This window comes from Typopeltis vanoorti, chromosome 3, assembly GCF_054136105.1.
Source record: "Typopeltis vanoorti isolate ZY-2024b chromosome 3, IOZ_Tvanoo_1.0, whole genome shotgun sequence".
Lineage (NCBI taxonomy): Eukaryota > Metazoa > Arthropoda > Arachnida > Uropygi > Thelyphonidae > Typopeltis > Typopeltis vanoorti.
The window spans coordinates 132,725,975-132,746,372 of NC_143551.1; the positions used below are offsets into that span (position 1 = coordinate 132,725,975).

The 20,398-nt window shown below is 37.0% G+C and overlaps 1 protein-coding gene across 2 annotated transcripts in view; it reads left to right on the top strand.

Moving 5' to 3' along the window:
* Positions 1-20,398, top strand: part of LOC150108576 (ubiquitin-conjugating enzyme E2 T-like) — a 111,712-nt gene that overhangs the window by 51,100 nt on the left and 40,214 nt on the right. For both annotated transcript variants that reach the window (XM_090416018.1, XM_090416019.1), the window contains exon 3: positions 5,209-5,278. In XM_090416018.1, the coding sequence (XP_090272144.1) occupies positions 5,209-5,278 (70 nt within the window). The remainder of the gene's footprint in view (positions 1-5,208; positions 5,279-20,398) is intronic.

Genomic DNA, 20,398 nt, shown 5'->3' on the forward strand with positions numbered 1-20,398 from the left:
ACAATCTCTGACCACTTCCCATGCACTAATGACATTTATTCCATGTAGTTTCTTATGCCATGGCACTGCTCCAAGTTATCTCCTAAGTTTTCATAGTTGCCAGCTTTGTAGTTCCACATAAACCCTTTCTTCACTGAAAATTCCACATTTTGAGCAACCTCCCAGGACAAGACTGCATGATCACTTCCCCCAGTTGGAGATAGAGTTGCTACTGTAGTTATAGATATAGCTTCTGATGCTCTTACAAGATCTAGCACTGTCATACTGCTGGTCCACTCCATCACATGCTGTTTCAGGTAATTATCCTTTAGTAACTGTATAAACTCTTTTTCTGTTTTGCTATGTACCCTTTCCTCTTTCCCATTTACAAGGGGTTTCCGAAAAGTAAGGTAACACTTTTTTTCCCCTTAATAATGGTGAAAAGGAATGAGATAAAATACGGTGGACAGAGAGATCCATTAATAACATTCAAAAAGACTGCCATTGCAGCGTGACACTACTGTCGCCTCACAGCTAATTTCAGTTTCAAAATGGTGACTACCATGCGAGTGTGGTCCAAAACAGATGTCTGTGAAGTTATTTGTTTTTTTGCAGGGTGAAGCCCTTTTGTTTGCAAATGAATTTCAAGCTGACTATGGTGACATTGAAGATTGACTGACATTGGGCAAGCAGGCCTTCATCAAGCAAGACAGAAGACATTTCATGCATTAAGGGCATTTGTTTTGAAGACCGGCAAGTGAAACTGTGTGAAATTGCACAAGTGATGAACTTGAGTTTGTTCACTGTGTACGAAATTGTTCAAAATGTCCTTGGCTTTTGAAAGGTGTGTGTTCCCACTGGGTATGTCCTAACAGTTGTCAGAAGAGCACAAGGCAACACACATGGGGATGTGTTTGGAGAATCTGTTGCAATACAGTAACAAAGGTGAGGATTTTCTCACTTGCCTAGTCACAGGAGACAAACATGGATTCGTCACTCTACTGGAGAGCAAACAAGATTCCATGACCTGGAAACATCCACAATCTTTTGTGCGCATAAAATTCAGAACTGGATCACCAAGGCATTCTGTTGGTGGACTTCTTGCCGAAGGGAGGAACAATCAGTACAGAGCTTTACTCTGCGACATTGCACAGACTGATAGCCAACATTTGATGCAAACGACCAGGACACCTGGGCTGTGATTTTGCTGCACAACAACACTACTCCACACACACGCATTGCACACAGCACACATCACTTGTGAGTGGTTGTGCTGTAATGGTAAACAACTCTGCCACATTCCCCCTACAGCCCAGACTTCTAATTTGTTTGCCCCCCTTCCCTTCAAGAAACACCTTTCTGCAAGGCATTTTACTACAGATGAGGAAGTTCATCAGGCAGTATGATGTTATTTACTAGGTATAGGCACAGACTTCTTCAGTACTGGTATTGGTAAACTGATCTATTGTTAGGACAAGTGCATCAGTAAATTTGAAGAGTTTGTGGAGAAGTAGTGCTTGTTCACTTATTTCTTGGTATGTAATTTCAGCTTCCTATTATTGAACATCCTTGAGGAAACAAAAAAAGTTACCTTTTTGGAAACTCCTTGTATATCCCTATAATTGAAGTCTCCCATGATAATTACTTGGTCTGCACTTATTGTGCTAATCTGCTGATGCATGTCATCCATATCTTCTTCTTTACCCCCCAGGTCTATAACAGCAACCAACAATATGTTTTGTCTTGTTGGCCTCTGTCTCACACTAGACAGCCTCAAATGAACCATTTCCATGAGATCTACAATCTGCCTTAAGTTCTATTTTTGTTGAAGTTCTTCATCTATCATTAACAATACTCCTCCTCCTTCCCTATTTCCTCTATCTTCTCTGAAAATACATCTATTCCTGTAACTACATCATTCTCTAATGACAAATATAAGGAAGGGAAAGAACAGATGTGAATAGAAATACTTTCATTACTGGTAAATGAATTATTAATAATTTACGTTTGTTATATTATATGTGTATGTCCTATAAGTTACTGAGTGGAGCAAATGATATGTGATCCTATAAACTCTAGACATGTTTGCATTTATGATGGGCATAAAGAAAGAAAAAAAAGAAACCGATGAGGAGAGGGAAAAAGATTTGTTTGCAAAATATGAAAAACAACCGATAATAAACAGTGGCTATATACATTTGGTAGCTCAATAAATAACTAGGGAGGAGATTATCCAATGAACTGATAATGTTGATCAGGTGATTCATCTAAACGAGACAGGGATACATGTGGCTTGATGGGGCAGCAGATCATCGTGTACAATTTGTTGTACTTGTTATGTGTATTTATTTTATGTTTCATTTATATTTTGCTTGGCTTTCTAAGAATTTTCTTTTATTCACTGATGAGCATTATACACGTCTTACATTGTAATATAAACATAAATAATTTCCCGATTGACATCAGAATTATACAATTCACTGATACTACATTCATTAATAAGCTTATCAGTGGCTCTTCTGTCTTGCAATTAATAGCTATCTTGTATGTTCTAGTATTTTGTTAGAGACAAAGGATGCAGTCCACTTCTTACAATGCATAAAGGTTAATTTTTATTCAGGAAAAGATGAATTTTTTTACTCACTACATCTGTTCTTTCCAGAGATTGAAATGAAAATGTTCCTATATAATATGGGAAACATTCCATCCACAACAGACTCTATATTACAGAAACAGGGGTGGGGGAGGAGTGGCTTCATACAGTAATTCTGGTAGATAGGCTTATACATTGGTTACTTAGAACTATTGTTTTTCTGGAAATAACAACATATACAGTAATCCCCCGATTAGTGTGTCATCAGAATGAAATAAGTTAGTTACCGATTGAATACATTTTACAAAGTTATTTTTAATGGCATATTACACTACTTCCATGTACACTATGTATACTAGGTTCCAAATTTTTACTGCGCCAAAATTTATGTTGTCTGCTATAGTACTCCCACAGATTCGAGACACTTCGACACTTCTACACATGTCACAAAAGGAGAATCCATTCCGATAATAGAGTAATCAATCTGTCTTCTGGGATGAGTTTATTATTACACGTCAGAAAATTAACTTCTCTTGTATGATCATTGTAGTTTTTAAAGTGGTAACTATTTTGCTTGTATAACAGTTGAGAAGTTTTATCTATAAAGCACGTCATTTCGCGTGTTGGCGACCAATTCGTACGTCCTTCATTTCTTTCTGCCCTTCAATGATATCATCCAAGAGTTAATTAAATCTCATTCTGAAGAATTGAGTGATTCCGACCTGCTAAATTTAGATGCACAGTGGGAAGATCCCAAAGAATATGAAGAAAATTTAACCACTGATAGTCAGCCAGAAGAAATTTCACAGAAACAATTTGAAAATATTTTTTGTACAATCGAAGTTTTTAAGCAGCAATGCTTAGAGGCTGACCCTGATGAAGAGAGAAGCAGTAAAATTTGCAGAAGAGTAGAAGAGGCAATAGGGCCATACCATCGGTTGTATGGTATGGCCCTATTGCAAAAAAAAAGAAACAAAATGCCCGTCAAACTACGTTAGCTCAATTCTTTGTTAATAAGTAGAATAATAAAATTTATATTCTGAATATGTTTTATTGTCCTTCAGCTTCATGGTTTTCCTTTAACTAGGCCCTGAGACATACCTTAATTCTTTTATTAAAAAAATTAAGGTTCAGAAAAGAAATTTCAGGAACGAATTATACTTTTTCCCATAGGTTATTATATTTGATTAATGCACCTGTTTTAAAGAATGTATTAGGCGCACTAATTGAAGGATTGCTGTACTAAAATATTAATTATAAAAAACTTTAATTAATGGTTTCCTATATTTTGGTAGTGTTACATTGCCATCTTCAGCGATCCCAAGAAACATTATGTGTATATAGGCACTGAGCAAAAGAGGCCGAATAAAGGCCGAATAAATTGGGCCTAGGTCCTTAACGACACTCTAGTTGGCTGAATTGGGTAGTCTTGGCAATCTCATGCACCCAAATTTGTTGAGCTTTGGAAAGTTTTTCAGGGCTGAAGCAGATTCGAAGAATAGCCTTTCATCTTTGTATTTGCTGCAGTGTAATAGTGGCCTTCTTCCAGCAAATCCCGTGGAGGGTGTCCAGAGCATGGTCAGCAAGTCCTGAGTGGCTGTAATAGTAAAACCGGGGGTAGTACTTGTGTTTTAAAATTCTGATATTGTCTGTCCTGCCTGTTTTGCTGTAGTAGGACAGTTTCAACTGCAAGGGAGAGATAAGAGACGCCAATTTCTTATGTGGTTTGTAAGGTTGTATTTTCTTAGGATTTTTATCAATTTTTTCGATGTGCCCTGGATATATGGAATAGTGATAATCTTGAGTAATCTACTCTGAATGGGGAGGGGATTGTGGCTACAGGGTTTTAATATTTTTAGAGAATTGTAGCCATTGGCTAAGAAAGTGTTGAGGATATAGTCAAGTTCAGTAGTTAGGGCACTGTTATCAGAACTGGTTAATTTTGCCCTGTTATATATGGTTTTTATAATATCATATTGTTGTGTGTGTGGGGGGGGGGTGACTGCTGGTGTATGTATCTACCTGTATGTGTAGGTTTTCTGTAAAAGGAAAATGTCAGGGATCCATCAGGCTGGTGTGTAATCAGTGTCTAGGAAAGGGAGACTATTGTTGTTTTCCTTCTCTAAGGTAAACTGGATCCTGGGATGTTGATTGTTTAGATGTATTAAGAAATTGTGAAGTGTATCAGGGCCATGTGGTTAAATGGAGAACACATCATCTACTTAGAGTAGCCAGACATTCGGTTTATGTAGGGCAGAATTTAAGGATTTTTCTTCAAAGGTCTTTATGAAGAAGTTGGCCAAGGTGAGAAAGACTGCATTAGTGCAACCTTTTGCTGTTTTGAAGAATAGTCTTCCTTAAGGATATCCATTATTCCTGAAGAATAATGCTCCCTTTTTAGGAGAAAAAGTAAAGAGAAGAACTTTTAAAAAGTAAATTAAAATAATTCATTGTATTTTTGTACCCTAGAGTTTTGGTACTGTGTACAATTTGACTTCAAGATATTAAATAGAACTGATCAAATTTTCTGTAGATAGATAGATAGCCCACTAGTAATATTTTCTCTGGATATATATTTATATTTTTTTAATATAATAATGCTAAACAGCAATTTATGTTCATGTTTCTTTTCATAGCACTCAGCGGTACTGAAGGCACTCCTTATGAAGGAGGAGTTTTTCATTTGGATATTCAGATACCAGAAAAGTGAGATTTTAAATTATACTGTTTGTTGATGCCTAAATAATATTTAAATGTTTTGTTATCAACAATTAAATCAGGTTCCAGAAATGCTTTAATCTCAATGGGTGAATATCAACAGTAAGTAGATTTTTAGCCTCATCAGTCATGAATATGAAAATCATTAAACACTTCATAGCGAACTGCTAGGCACCAGAGAATTAGTTTGTCATAGTACAAGGTATATAGTACAGTACAAATTTAGGAGAAAATAATTGATCCCCTCACCCACTTCATCTCCATGAAACAAAGGAAATGGTAGGAAATTGTATATTGATCACAGAGCATAATATTGGCAGGAACTATACAGAAAGAATACAAAAGAAAGAATTAGAGTATGAAATTATAAAGATGTAAACTCTGAAGTAATGTTTAAATTTAGAACTAACCTAAATTTTTCATAATGAACTAAATATGTGCAGACCATATTCTTTGTGCTAAAGAATCTTTCAAACACAAAATGTGATGCTATCCACACAACTTCATAACTTTTATTTCATGACACTTTTAATTAAGGGAACACTGTAGTATATTGTGTCATATTTCTTTAATTTATTCCAAGAGAACAGTATCAATTCATACCAGCTGTCCATCAGTCTCGCTCCAATTCTTCTCTCCTTAAACTAACTAATGTTCATCACTTGTTTCATCCTATTTGTAATCGGAGGTGAACAATTACTAACTGAACTGACTGCTGAAGTGTTCAGATTATTTTGAATTTTAATGGTACATTTCACACATATTTAGTTTATGATTTCAGGTAAGTGACATTAATTAAGCCTAACGTAACATTTCAAAATGTAAACATCATTTCTTCATCCATAAGTAAACTATTCTGATGCTGCAGAACTATTTTGATTTTTGATTTTATTTTATTTATTTATTATTTTTATTTTAATTGTATAGTGCATACATTTTCAGATAAGTGAATTAACTTAAGCTGGCATAATATTTCAAAATTTAAACATTACAAAGGCCTGCAAAATTCGAGTCATGAAAAGTTGTCTGGAAACTATTAACTGTTTCTAATTTGTTTTCAACTGCTGATTTCAAATATCTCTTCCATTTCTCTCTATCACGTAAGGATGTTTCACAAAATGGATCTCAATATTACAGTAAAATAGCTTTAAAATGCATTATATTAAGTAAAATGACAGTATTTAAAATTTTCCATAAACATTTAAAGAAATCTAAAGATTAAACCATTGCTCTACTTGCTCTTTGCTGACAGTTCCCAGATTCTCAGTAAAGTAGTCTAAATGAGAGTTGAGAAAGTGCACTTTTAAGCTAATGGAGCATCCCAAATCCTTGAATTTCTGTAGCATGTCTTCCACAATCATTTCATAGTTGGGGTCCTTGTGATTTCCTAAAAATTTGGTCACCACCTCTTTCAAAGATTTCCATGCTTCTTTTTCAACAGTTGCCATTTTTTCTTCAAACAGTTTATCCTTCATAAGATTCCTGATGTCCAGACCGATAAAATTACCTTCTTTCAATTTTGCTGTAGATAATCCCGGAAATTTTGCACAGATGTATTTAAAACACACTCCTTCTTTCAACAAAGCCTTGACAAATTGCTTCATCAATCCCAGCTTTATGTGAAGCAGGGGTAAAAGGATTTTTTTCCCGAGCAACCAAAGTTTTGCGTAACACATTTTTACTTCCAGGTTCTAATGCGACTCTTTCTGACCATTCCTTCTTGATCCAATGTTGCTCTCGATCTTGGCTGTCCCACTCGCACAAAAAAGCACGGGTATTTGGTATATCCTCTTTGTTGTCCCAAAATCATAGATATGACTTTAAGATCACTGCAAACTGTCCATCCATGATCATTGTACTTAAGTTTGCTGAGAATGAAGGCTAAATTTTTGTATTGTTCTTTCAAATGCACGGAATGTGCTACTGGTACTGAAGCATACTTATTGTAATTATGGAGAAGCACAGCTTTGAGGCTGTGTTTATCGATTCCTCTTTTTTGAGGAATCGATAAACAACCGCCAATCGATTGACTTCATATTTTATGTTGAATTTGCTTATCAGTCAGGGACCATCACTACAGTAAACTAAATCACCTTCCTCTGAAAAGTAAGGAAGAAAATCTCTTTCTCTATATCTAAACCATGAGAAAGAAGTGCTAGGGGCTAACAAATTCTTTTCGTTTAGTCTCGAGCCCAGCAGTTTTGCAGATTCCTTAGGAAGACCCAAATCTTTGATCAGGTCATTTAAATGTCTGTGAAAAAAGTTCAGGTGAAAACTTTCAGAAATATGATAACCTTAGTAGTTAATGACTAAAGTTCAACTAAAGAATCACACAAGAAAAGGTAAGTGTCTGTGACAACAGGTAAGTCATCCGTTATTTCGTTGAATCAGATTCAAAGTAGTCACTGCACTTTTATCTGCATTCCTCCCTTCCTCTCCTATCTTAAGAATGAGAAGTTTCATCGAAATTTCTTTATTTACCATATAAAGGTACTTCAAAAAAAAGCACTTATACAACTAATTAGCTGTAAATAAAGTAGAATGAAAATAAATACCAATACGCAGAATTTAAATCCAAATACTAATAAAAACGATAAAATTAAAAATTGGGTAAAATTGGTGGGTGATGGAATTTTTTTTACTATTTTTTCTGAACACAGTGCCTAAAAATCTATAAGAATCAATTATTACTTCTCAGACAACTTTTCCATCGCAGGCCTGTGAATCATTTCATGCTCTTCTAGTTCTTTCTTGACTCCCATTATTTTTTATATTTGTACATTTTCATGTCATTTTGTGTGCTTTATGTATGGTTGCTGCCATACATAAAGCATAATAGTATGATGCACTATTCCTTTGCCTACTGATTTGTGACATTTTCTTGGAAATTTTGTTCACTGTTATGAAGGATTTGAGCTTCTACTGTGTTTAAAATAATAATAGTTCTGTGGGACTTTTTCCTAGGCCATTATAATACATCATTTCATTATGGTAGTTTTCAAACTGTACTTGGGATTATGAATTTATTGCATTGTTGTTCAATATTTGCAAGTTGTATCGTTTGTTTATAGAATGATATGGTCAGTTGGACTGCAGTTTTCAGATGAGTGAATGAATTTTGTCATCCATGAAAGCTGTTATTGCAAGTTCTTGTTTTAGCCTGGATTAACCCTTTCACTGGTGGGAATAATGCTGGAAGCTAGCTGTACTCTCCTTACTGACGTTTTTCTTTTATAATTAAATTTTAAAAAATCACATGTAAAATGAGGCTATATTCTCTTCAGTTCAAGGTTAGTGAAAACAGGAGTAGTAAGTGCCTTGACAGGTGAACAACTTTAAGGAGAGGTATGATAGTTATTGTGTATATAAATGCGAGTCTTCTGACTCCATGGAGATTCATATAATAATAATAATTATTGCAAACCCATCTCATTATTTCCATCCCTATCATACCAGATGGCTCTATTGCATCATCACCCACAGAAAAAGCCAATCTCCTGGCATTTACACTTTGCCTCCAATACATGCATAACTGACAATGGTTAACGTAATTGGAAATGTGTCCCAACCATTAAAGCTGCCCAATATACAATGCCTCTATATCCTTTTGTCAGAAAGAGATCAGAAAGCTAATGTCTAAATTAGACACAAAGTCTAATTTAGACAATTAGAATTTTACATCGACGAAGGCACTGATGGCATTCGTCCAATTTTTCTGAAGGTTTGTGCACTAGAACTGACTCCTATCCTATGCCACCTGTAGATTATTATTATTATTTCAGGCAACTCCAAGGAGTCGACAGACTCATTGAGAGAGACCCTAACATCATGTCAAGAACAACTATTCGACATTCACACAGTATCTATCATACCTCGCCTTGAGCTCATTTACGATCACAGCACCCACAACAGACTCTCGCAGCTTATTCCACTCATTTACCACTCTCCAAGTAAAAAACCTAGCTCTAACACCCCCTGCGAACCATATTCTTGCCCAGCTTCCATGTATGGCCCCCTAGTCCTCCCACCACCAGTCCTATTCTCAAAAATATCTTCTGGATTGATCTTATAGAAACCCCTTCAGTAATTTGAATGTCTCAATCATATCACCCCTTTTCCACCTATCAACCAATTTTTGGAACCCACAAATCTTCAATATGTTCTCATAAGGTTCATTCCACAGACCTATCATCTTGGTCACTCGTCTCTGGATCCTCTCCACCTCCTCCCCATCAAGAAGAAACCCTGGTGCCCATATCTGGGCACAGTAGTCTAGATGGGGTCTTATCAATGCTCGATACAGAGGAACAATAACTTATTTGTCTCTGCATGTTAAAGTATTTTCAGAAGCCAAGTGATTTGATGAGCTGATTTAGCCACTTTTGCAATGTGTCCCCCCCTAAACTTCAATTCCCTATCCACCAACACTTCCAAATCCCTGGTCTCATCAATCTCCTGGAGTACGGTTCCACCAATGTGATATACTGCTGCTAATCTTTTCGCCCCAAAATGCATAACCTTACACTTTGCCACATTAAATTGACATCCATTTTTCCTAGCCCAGTCTTCCAAACTATCCAAATCATCCTGTAAAATTTTGACATCCTGTGCACTCACAATTGCTCTACCCAACTTCGCATCATCAGCAAACAAGTGAACACTTCCTCTCAGATCCTTTCCTATATCATTGATGAACAAATTGAAAAGTAGTGGTCCAAGAACAGAACCCTGCTGCACATCACTAGTCACAAGCCGTCTTTTGGACTCCACTCCTGAATAAACCACTCTCTGGTATCTCTCCATCAACCACTCTCCTATCTTTATCACTGACCCTATATACATCCCCATCTGCTTCAGTTTACTGATTAGAGTAACATGTGGTATCCTGTCAAAGGCCTTGGCAAGGTCCAGTAGAATCGGTGTAAACCCATTACCCTTATCCATTTCAACCATCACTGTGTTATAAAACATGAGCAAATTACTGAGGCATGATCTACCCTTCACAAAACCATGTTGTCCCCCATACAGTATCCCATTTTCATCTATCCAATCCTGTATTCTTCTCTTGACTAATTTCTCCAAGACCTTGACAATGATTCCTGATATGCTAATCAGTCGGTAATTTACAACAGCAGTCTTGGAACCTCCTTTATGGTGGAACTATTTTCCCCTCTTTCCACCCCTTGGGGACTAACCCAGACCGAGACACAAATTAAACAAAATGGTTAAGGGTACTGACAATTCTTTAGCCGCTTTACGTACGACATGAGCTGGTATACCATCCAATCCCACAGATGTATTGACATTGAGGTTTTGCAATAGACTACTCACCTCCACTTCATTCACCACAATTCCCGTATAATCTATTGGTTCATTCATTACTGCAATGTCACCACCTCGATGATATATTCTTGCAAAGTGCTCGCTCAGTAATTCAACTATATCAACTGATTCGGTTACCTCCCTACTATCAGCATTCTTTAAAATCATTCTGCCATATACATTTTTTCTTTTACTTGCAACATATCGAAAAAACTGTTTGGATTCTCTTTAGCCTGCATGGCCAATGTTCTTTCATAATCCTTTTTTGCTTTTCTTACCACACTCGTTACCTTCTGGCCTGCCCTTTATACCGTTCATGTGCCTGCAGTCACCTTTCTCCTTAAATTCTCTCCATAGTTGTTTTTTTTTTTTGCAGCTCAAGCTTAATGGTGTTATTCATCCATTTAACTCCTACTTGATTTATTATTCGGATTCTAGGTATACAGTCAGCCATTGCTTCATGCAAACACTTCTTAACAGCCTCCCATGCACTATCAACTTCTGGCCCTTGCAGTTGTACATGCCATGGCACTGAACCAATCAAACTCCTAAGCTTGTCATACTTACCAGCCCGATAATTCCACATGTACCCTGTCTTAATTGTAAATTCCACACCTTTAGCCACCTCCCAAGTCAAGACCCTATGATCACTCTCACCAATTGGTGGCAACTTGGTCATATTCGTTACAGCCAAATTCTCAGATGCAATTACTAGGTGAAGCACTCTCTGACCCCTAGTATTTTCCATTACATGCTGTCGCAGATAGTTATCCCTTAATAACCGCATAAAATTCAATTCCTTCCTCCCATGTGTCCTCTCCTCCTTCCAATCAGTGTTACCATAGTTGAAATCTCCCATAATAATTACCCTCCTTCCACTCATTTCTTCTATTTGCTTATGCATACTATCTCCACCAACGTATTCCATCACCTGGTCTATAGCAGCACCCAACTGTATATTTTGTTCTACTAGTTTCAATCTCACACCAAATAGCCTCAAATGTGCCCTTTTCTCTATCCTGCAGTTCCACTTCTATTCTCCTTGGCTGTAGCTCATCAGTTATCATTAACACACCTCCCCCCATTTTATTCTTCCTGTCACTCCTGAACACACCGTACTCCTCACATTCAATCCCACTAGCTGTGTCATCTTCTGTCAGCCATGTTTCACTAATGCCAATAACCTGTGGTCTGGAAGTGCCAACCGAGGCCAAAAATTCTTCCTTCTTGTTCCTAATACTTCTGGCATTAGTATACATGAATTGCAGAAGCCGATTTGTCCCATCCCTATTTTGATGCCTTATACTAACTATCCCATTCTGATTCGTGGCCTTTCCTACTCGCTTGGGCATATTACACACATTCACACACTCAACTGTACGTCACCCTAAAGTCTGCATATCTACTCCCCCCCCCCCCCTTAATAACTCTAGTTTCCCTGATTCTGCACATTCACTTCCACTACATTTGACAACACCTTTTCAAGTCTCCATACACCAAATCCATTCAAATGTCAACCATCCATTTTATATAAATCCTTTTGCCCATCGAACTCGTTCCACAAATTCCACACCACTTATATTGCATAATTCACGCATAAAGTCATTAGCAATGATGGCCCTCCTTCTATACTCTTCACCGTCATACCGCGGCAACAGACTCACCATCATAACTCTCTCACTCTTCTATTTTGCTACCTCAAGCAATTTCTTCACATCCTCACAAATAGCCATTTTGTTTCCTTTCATATCATTTGTACCCGCTACCACTATCAATTCTTTCACCAGCTGCTTTTGCATTCTAATTGACTCGCTCACATTCTTAACATTCGCACCAGGTTGGTACGATTTTGTTAAACTCTCAACTAACACACCTCTTACTAAGGAATCTCCATACAACACTTGCTCTTTCATTTTGTTTACACTCACTATCATACTTTTGCCGATTTGACCTGTGTATCGCTCTGCGTAATAGAGCGATCTCACTCATTGCGTCAGTGTCATTCTTTTTATTCTCCGACGATTCATTCAATCGTTCTGTATGTTTACCTTCATTCTCACTTTCAACGCTACTCTCAAAGCTATCAGATACTACCTCGCAAATATCACTGTTATCTAGATTCTCACTTTCGACAACAATCTCGTTCGCACGACCTGAAACACTCTTTAAATCCTCACATTCTTGACACTTTTTGCACACATTCACTCCACTATCGTTGTTTAACTTGACTCCAACCGCTATCCTCAATGCATACATTTCGCAAACGGTACACTGAATCAAATCCTTTAAGTTAAAATTTTTTGACAAATATGGCGACCTGGATGCCATCTTTGTATTCCTCTTTATGGGAGCCATGTGCACAGATAAATGTATCTATCAATTTACTATTAAAATACTCAAAAAAACACACAGAAATTAGCCAGACACGCTAAAATACTAAAAGTAAACAATACTATGTAATTACTATGCAAATTCACCAATTATTACTAATTGGTGAATATTAAAATATTCACCAATTAGTGAATTTGTGAATATTAAAATATTCACAAATGCGGAACAGATGTGATATTAAAAATATCACATCTGTTCCGCAGCTATCCACAAACACTTACAAATATGCTCTCCTACCCCACTAGTATCTATTCCACAGCCTGGAAATTGGCCTGTATTCAACCCATTCCCAAGAAGATGACAAATCACTGCCATCTAACTACTGCCCTATCTCACCTCTGTCTTATCTAAAGTAATAGAGAAAACTATTAATTCCCAACTCCTACCCTACCTTGAAGTCACCCAGCTTATAAACGACCACCACCATTATGGATTCTGTTGCTGCCAATCAACAGGAGATCTATTCACATACATCACCCACCTCTGGACAAATGTCATGGAGAAGTTTGGCGAATCTCAAGTGGTTGCGCTTGATATTTCCAGAGCTTTTGACCAGATCTGGCACAAAGGCTTACTAAGTAAACTTCTATCATTTGAACTGTCTCAAAACTTCTTCAGTTGAATTGCCAGCTTTCTGTCTTGTGGAACCCTAATGCCAGGGTTCCACAAGGTTCTGTTCTCTCACTAACCCTCTTTCTTCGTATATCAATGACTTACTTCAGTTGACTCCATCCCAATACACAGTTTTGCAGAATGACAGCACATTGCACTTCTCCCGTTCATTTGATAGACCTTACTCTATGCAACTTACCTCAACACACAGAGCATCAACCACCACTGCCCTCATTTCTGATTTCCAAGCCATCCTCCAATGGGGCTCAGATAACCTCGTCAATTTCAGTGCTAGTAAAACTCAGTTCTGTCTTATTTCTCACATAAAAAGAACCATTTTGGTAACACTCAAATTTCAGACAAGATGAGATTTCTCTTCTTGGAATTACCCTGACATGAAGCCTCTCCTGGCATAAACACATCACAACCATTCCATCCTCAACTTCTAAAGAACTAGGATTTCTCTTTTGCTCAAAATGTTACTTCACTTCTGAACAGCTGTTAACCTTATACAAATCATAAATTCACCCAGCTATCGACAAACCCACAGAACAAGTTTCTTCTCCTCATCATTCATCCCTGCTACTGCTGTACTGGGAACACATCAGTCTTCCCCTTGATGTGTTTCCCAAGGAATACAATATATAGGCTTTTAAATCAAATGTAAACAAGTTTCTCCTATCCCAATCCACTACCCATATATGGTACTAATCAGTGGCATCGCGTGCACAACCATTTCGGTTGTGCTATCGTTTGGGTTATGCAACCCGCGCTACAAATTTCACGTGAATTTGACCGTATGCAAGGGTGTGCATCCGCAGAAAATTTTCCAGGGGAGTGGGGGGGTGAGCTGAACTTGGAGACAAATAATTACATCAATATTTTTTTTATAATTATTGATTTAATTAAATAATTACATCAATAAACGTCTTTTAATTTTTTTGATGTAATTATTTGTAAACTATAAATACATTATTTTTTATTTTACATCGATTTTAATGATCTTTAATTCTCGGGGAAAAAAAGTATTCAGAATTAATACAGTTTTTAGCAATTTCATATATAAAAAAATTGACCAGCATATTTTATTAAAAATCAACTAATTAATCCAAAAATCCTAAATTAAATTATTTCAGTTTAAAAGCAAAAAAATCATAAAACTAACAAGTAAAATAATATTAAATTACATACACTTACCTTTTAAAAATGTATTTTTCTGTTTAAAGTTGTTTCACTATCAACTTACAATTCACACTTCACTCAGTGATTCACTAGACACAGAGGGCAAATGAACTGGTCTCTGTTCACAACAGTAATGAACATTTTTTTCACAAATCCGAAAAAGATGAACCGAAAACAGGAACACGTGTTTTATTGCTGCAATAAAACACATACCCCACCATGGGCCAAAACAGGCCAACTCATAATAAAATTTTAAGACAGACATATTTTTTACTCTATCCTGGGATTGGGGAAGTACCTCGTTTGTATGGCTATTCCAACTTTGATTAGCATAAAATGAAGTCTGAGTTAATGCGTTGTTTTGACCTATGTGATTGTTGTGGTTTTAGGATCAGCGCTTTGTATAATAATAATAAGCTTTCTGGGTCAAAATTTTGAAACTTCTGAAATTTCTACATGTATTAAGTTTTGAAATAATGATGGATCTTTAATATCCACTACTTGTATACAATATAAGCCTTAAAAAAATTAGAAATATATTGTCATTTCTCATTATAGTAACTATTAAGGACCAAACTAATAATTTCTTATAGTAGATGTGTTGGATACAGGGCTCCAGAAATCTACTTGCCAAATTGTCACAGATGACTTATCAGACAAGTAGCAAGTGAATTTTCAGCCTCATTCTAAATGCATCAAAAAAAAAAAAAAATCAGCTAACAGCTTTTTATTTTCGTATATAGGGAGTAGGCGAGGCCGTTTTAGCCCTATCTAACTTTTGGAGACTGAGTGGGCAGTTCAATCTCCACTGGTACCCAATCAGAGACAGCTGGCCCAAGGCTATCACTAATTAAGCAGGCTCAACAAGTGCCGCCATTTCGTGGTCCCTAATACTTGTATTTAATGTCTGAAATAATGTGGATTCTACAGTCGATTTTCTTGAGTTTACGGGACGAAAAACCAGAGTTTCTGGGAGGGAAAAAACCGGTTGCCCGTGCCAGAGATTGTCAAACTCGGGGACCGGTCGAAAAAATGCTTAGAAAAATTTCTTCTAGTCGCCGACTAGATTCGAAACCAAGAAGTCTTCCTTCGTGCGGTCAAGCGCCGTGGTGTGCAAATGCCACATCCACTGAGCTACACAGGCTCTTCTAAATGCATTCAAAATATATTATTTTCTTCACATAATTTACACTTTTATTTTAAAACATCATCACATAGCAAAAGTTGCAACTCAGAGGATAATTGCGATGTTACAGCCCCCTTAGCTCAGTCAGTATAGACAAAGCCCTTTGGTCGGAATGACCTGGGTTCGATTCCTGTCTATGATGTGAGGAACCTTTATCTGGTCTCTTTTGACTAAAAGTGAGTTAGCCAGTCTCATACGGAGGTAGAGGGTTTCCACCCTGAAACTCAGGGGTTTTCATCCCATAGAACCTGCAAACCAGCCCTGTGAACACACACACACACACACACACATCTAGAGTCATAAAAAAATATATATATATATATACAGGGTGTTCGGGATAAATTTGACATATTTATAATTAATTATATTTTTCCGTAAGTTACATGTATTAACACACACTTCTCTTCATTTAAAAGTTTGGACCCTTCTTCATTCATATACAAGATGTCAGAAAGGATGGATAGCTGGAACCCACCTGAATCATGGAAGAGAATAACTTGTATCATGATGATTCGTGCCCGCCATCAAAATAAGGATATTACAACTGCTGCCCAATGCTCCCTGAATACAGTAAAAACAATCAGGCATGAACTAGAGACTTGCAATGGTGACTACGAGGATGTAGCAAGAAGAAAGATCCCTAGCAGACGATCTGATTGCGTTCGTACAGCAGAATTCCTCGCAAATCTGCAGGAACAGGTGTTGAAGAACCCTGGCATTGGAATTCGGGCTTTGTTCGTGGAGTTGCTAACTGTAGTCAAGCCCTGGATAACAAGGGTAGCCAATGGTAGGCCGTATGTATGGCAGCAGGATTCGGCCCCTTGCCACACCTCTGGGAAAAGTCAAAAATGGTTGTCTGAAAATTTCTACGACTTCACCAGTCCAAATGTTTGGCCTCCAAACTCCCCAGACCTTAACCCCATGGATTATTTTGTATGGGACGCAGTTGAAAAAGACACCAATCGCACTTCCAGTAATACAAAAGCCCAGTTAATGGATAAAATTAAAACAGTTTTTGCGGCCCTTCCCAGGGAGACTGTAGCATCAGCTTGTTCGAGGTTCCGAAGCAGAATTGAAGCTGTGATCGATGCTAATGGTGGTTATTTTGAGTAAATCTTGTTGATAGTATTGTAATTAACTCTGCCTGTAATGTTTTTTTGTCAATTCATTAAATTTAATAGATACAAAGAAGATTTTCTTTTTCCTTACGAAACTGTCAAATTTATCCCGAACACTCTGTATATATACTTAATTCCTCATGAGGTGGGCTCAACCCCTTCCCCAGAAGGTACAGGGAAGAAAGGGGGAAATTCCATACGAAAATTTTTATTATTATTATTATAATAATAAAAGAATAAGAAAGTCATTTTGCCTCTTTATATGGCCTTGATAAGACCACTCCTGGATTATTGTGCACCCAAAGGGATAAAGAATCTGTGGAAAGGATCCAAAGAAGAGTTACAAAGATTATGTGATTTAGATTATAAGGACAAATTGTATGTATGTGGATTACAGACTCTGGTTAACAGGAGAAAGTGGGGTGATATGATAGAAGTCTATAAACTTTTGAATGGGTGTTATAGGATATCGTCTGATGAAATTTTTCATTATGTGGATGGTGGGGAGAGAACACGGGGACATCCATGGAAAGTAAGTTTGCAGTCAAGAAAGGGTAAGAACTAGGTTTTTCTCTCACAGAGCAGTGAGTGAGTGAGTGGAATAGTTTGCTTTGAGAGCATCTAGTGTGAATGAATTTAAGAGAAGGTATGACAGCTGGCTTGGGGGATTTATAGCCTCCCTTGATGAGTCCTTGATTCCCTACAGGTCTAATAATAACTTCATAAAGCTCAATATCAAAAACTCAACTTATCCAAATGGAAGCCATGCATTGTGGTCCCTTGCAGAAGCCATTGAATACTACTTCTGCTCACCTATGCTTCTACTCTCTCTCATCCAGACGGCATCACTGTTGCAGCACCCAAAAATAAAGCTGACCTCCTGGCACCAACTCCTGCATAGATGAAGGCAAATCACCACCTCCTATGCCAGTAACTGAGACTGTATACCTCCTGTGGTTTTTCAGCAAAAAGGCTTTCATAATTTAATACTTATTAAAAAATTGTGCCTCAGATCTTATGCCTATCCTGTATCCCCTCTTCAATCTATCCTATTCAACTGGCATCTACCCTATAATATGGAAACAGGTCCACATCAACCCATCCCAAAGAAAGGTGATAAGTCAACCAATGAACTACCGTCCAATTGCTCTCACTTCAGTTCTCTCAAAAATTATGGAGAAGATCAACAACCAACTCTAGAACCACCTAGAGACATATCAACTAATCAGTGACCAGCAGTGTGTATTCTATGGACTCAGGCCATGGAGAAATTTTGAGAAACTTATGTGGTTGTCCTTGATATTTCAAAGGCATTTGATTGAGTTTGGCGCAAGGACCTGTTTAACAAACTGCCATCCTATGGTCTCTCTTCCTCACTCTGCAACTGGATCGGCAACTTTCTCACTGGTCACTCACTTCGTGTCATGGTGGACGGTTTACTCTCTCCTCAGATTTTTCCACCAATGCAGGAGTACCCCAGGGTTCTTTTCTTTCACCCACTCTTTCCCTCTTGTATACAAATGACCTGCTCTCCCAAACTTCCAATCCTATCCATAACTTTGCTGATGACAGTACACTCCATTTCTCCTTTACATTCGAAAAACCCTGTAGTGCTCAAGTATTAGAATCCTCAAGATCTACCACAAGGGACCTGAACTCAGATTTCCTAGCTATATCCCCATGGGGCAAGGTCAACCTTGTGAACTTCAATGTCATTAAAACTCAGTTCTGTCTGATCTCTCGCAAGAAAGAGTTTGCATCCCTCTCCCTTATCTTCAGTAATAATGAGATATCCTAACATGATCAGATTTCTCTTCTTGGACTGACCTGCACATCTGATCTTTCCTGCAGAACCATATTTCAACTATAGTTTCTGCAGTTGCCAAAAAAACTTGGATGTACTTTTTTTGCACAAAACACTACCTCACACCCTCACAGCTGCTAACTCTGTACAAAGCCCAAATCTGCCCATCTATGGAGTATTGCTCTCATATTTAGGGTGGTGCACCAAAATCCATTCTAAGATTGCTCAATTCTATCCAGAAGAGGGCTTCTTCTTTCTTCTTTTTCCTAACATGGAATTTAGGCCAAGTGGCCTGTTCCAGTTTCATGCCATCTCTTTCTTGGTCTTCCGATTCTTCTTTTTCCACTTATTTTGTATCTGTATAATATTTTTGGTAGTCTGCTGTTGTCCATTCGATTTAAATGTTCTAGCCATTTTTGTTTATACTGTCTTATGTAGTAATTAATTGGTTTTGTTTTCAGGAATTGTAAGATTTCTTCATTTGTTTTGTGGTCCCACTTGGTATATCCAGCTGTTTTTCTGAGGAACTTCATTTCTGCTGTTTGAATTCGTTTTTCATTTTTCCTTTTTATGGTCCATGTTTTGCTTCCGTATAGTAGAGTTGGTTTTGACAAGACATTATATAGTGTGATTCTAGTGTGTTTTTGTACTAGGGATGGCTTAAATATATTATTTATTATTCCATTTACTTTGACAAAGTTTGATATTTTAGTGTCTATGTCTTTTTCTTCTTCGTATGATAGATCACATCCCAAGTATCTGAAAGTATTTACTTGTTCTAGTATTTTATTATCTATCACTATTTTACTTCTTATCGGGTTTTCTCCTTTGAATGTCATTATTTTTGTTTTTTCTTTAGATATTGTCATATTATATTGTTTTAAGATATCATTTAATGATTTTAATGATCTTTGTAAATCATCTTCTGATGTAGCTAATACTATTTGATCATCTGCAAATAGTAGTGTATCTATCTTCATTTGCGGGGTCATTTGTATACCCAAATGGGTTATACTGTTTCCAGATTGTTATAATTTTATTTATATATATATATTGAAAAGCAGAGGTGAGAGGGTACATCCTTGTCGTACTCCTCTTGATATATCTTTCCATTCTGAGATGCAGTTCTAATTTAACTGCTATTTTATTTCCTGTATATATTTCTTGAATGGATTGTAAAAGTTGGTTTGGTATGTTTAAATTGGTTAATATTTTAAACAATTTTTGTCTACTAATTTTGTCAACGGCTTTTCATAATCAATAAAGGCCACGTGTGTTTTTTTTTTTGAAATTCTCTTCTCTATTAATAACATTACTAGAGTAAAAATTGGATCTATGCAGGATTGGCCTTTTTGGAAACTGTTTTGTTCTTCTAGTAGTTTGTCCTCTGCAATGCCATTTAGCTTCTCTTTTAATATTCCTGCATATATTTTATATCCTGTATTCAGCAGACTAATTCCCCTATAGTTATTGCAATCTTCTTTATTTCCTTT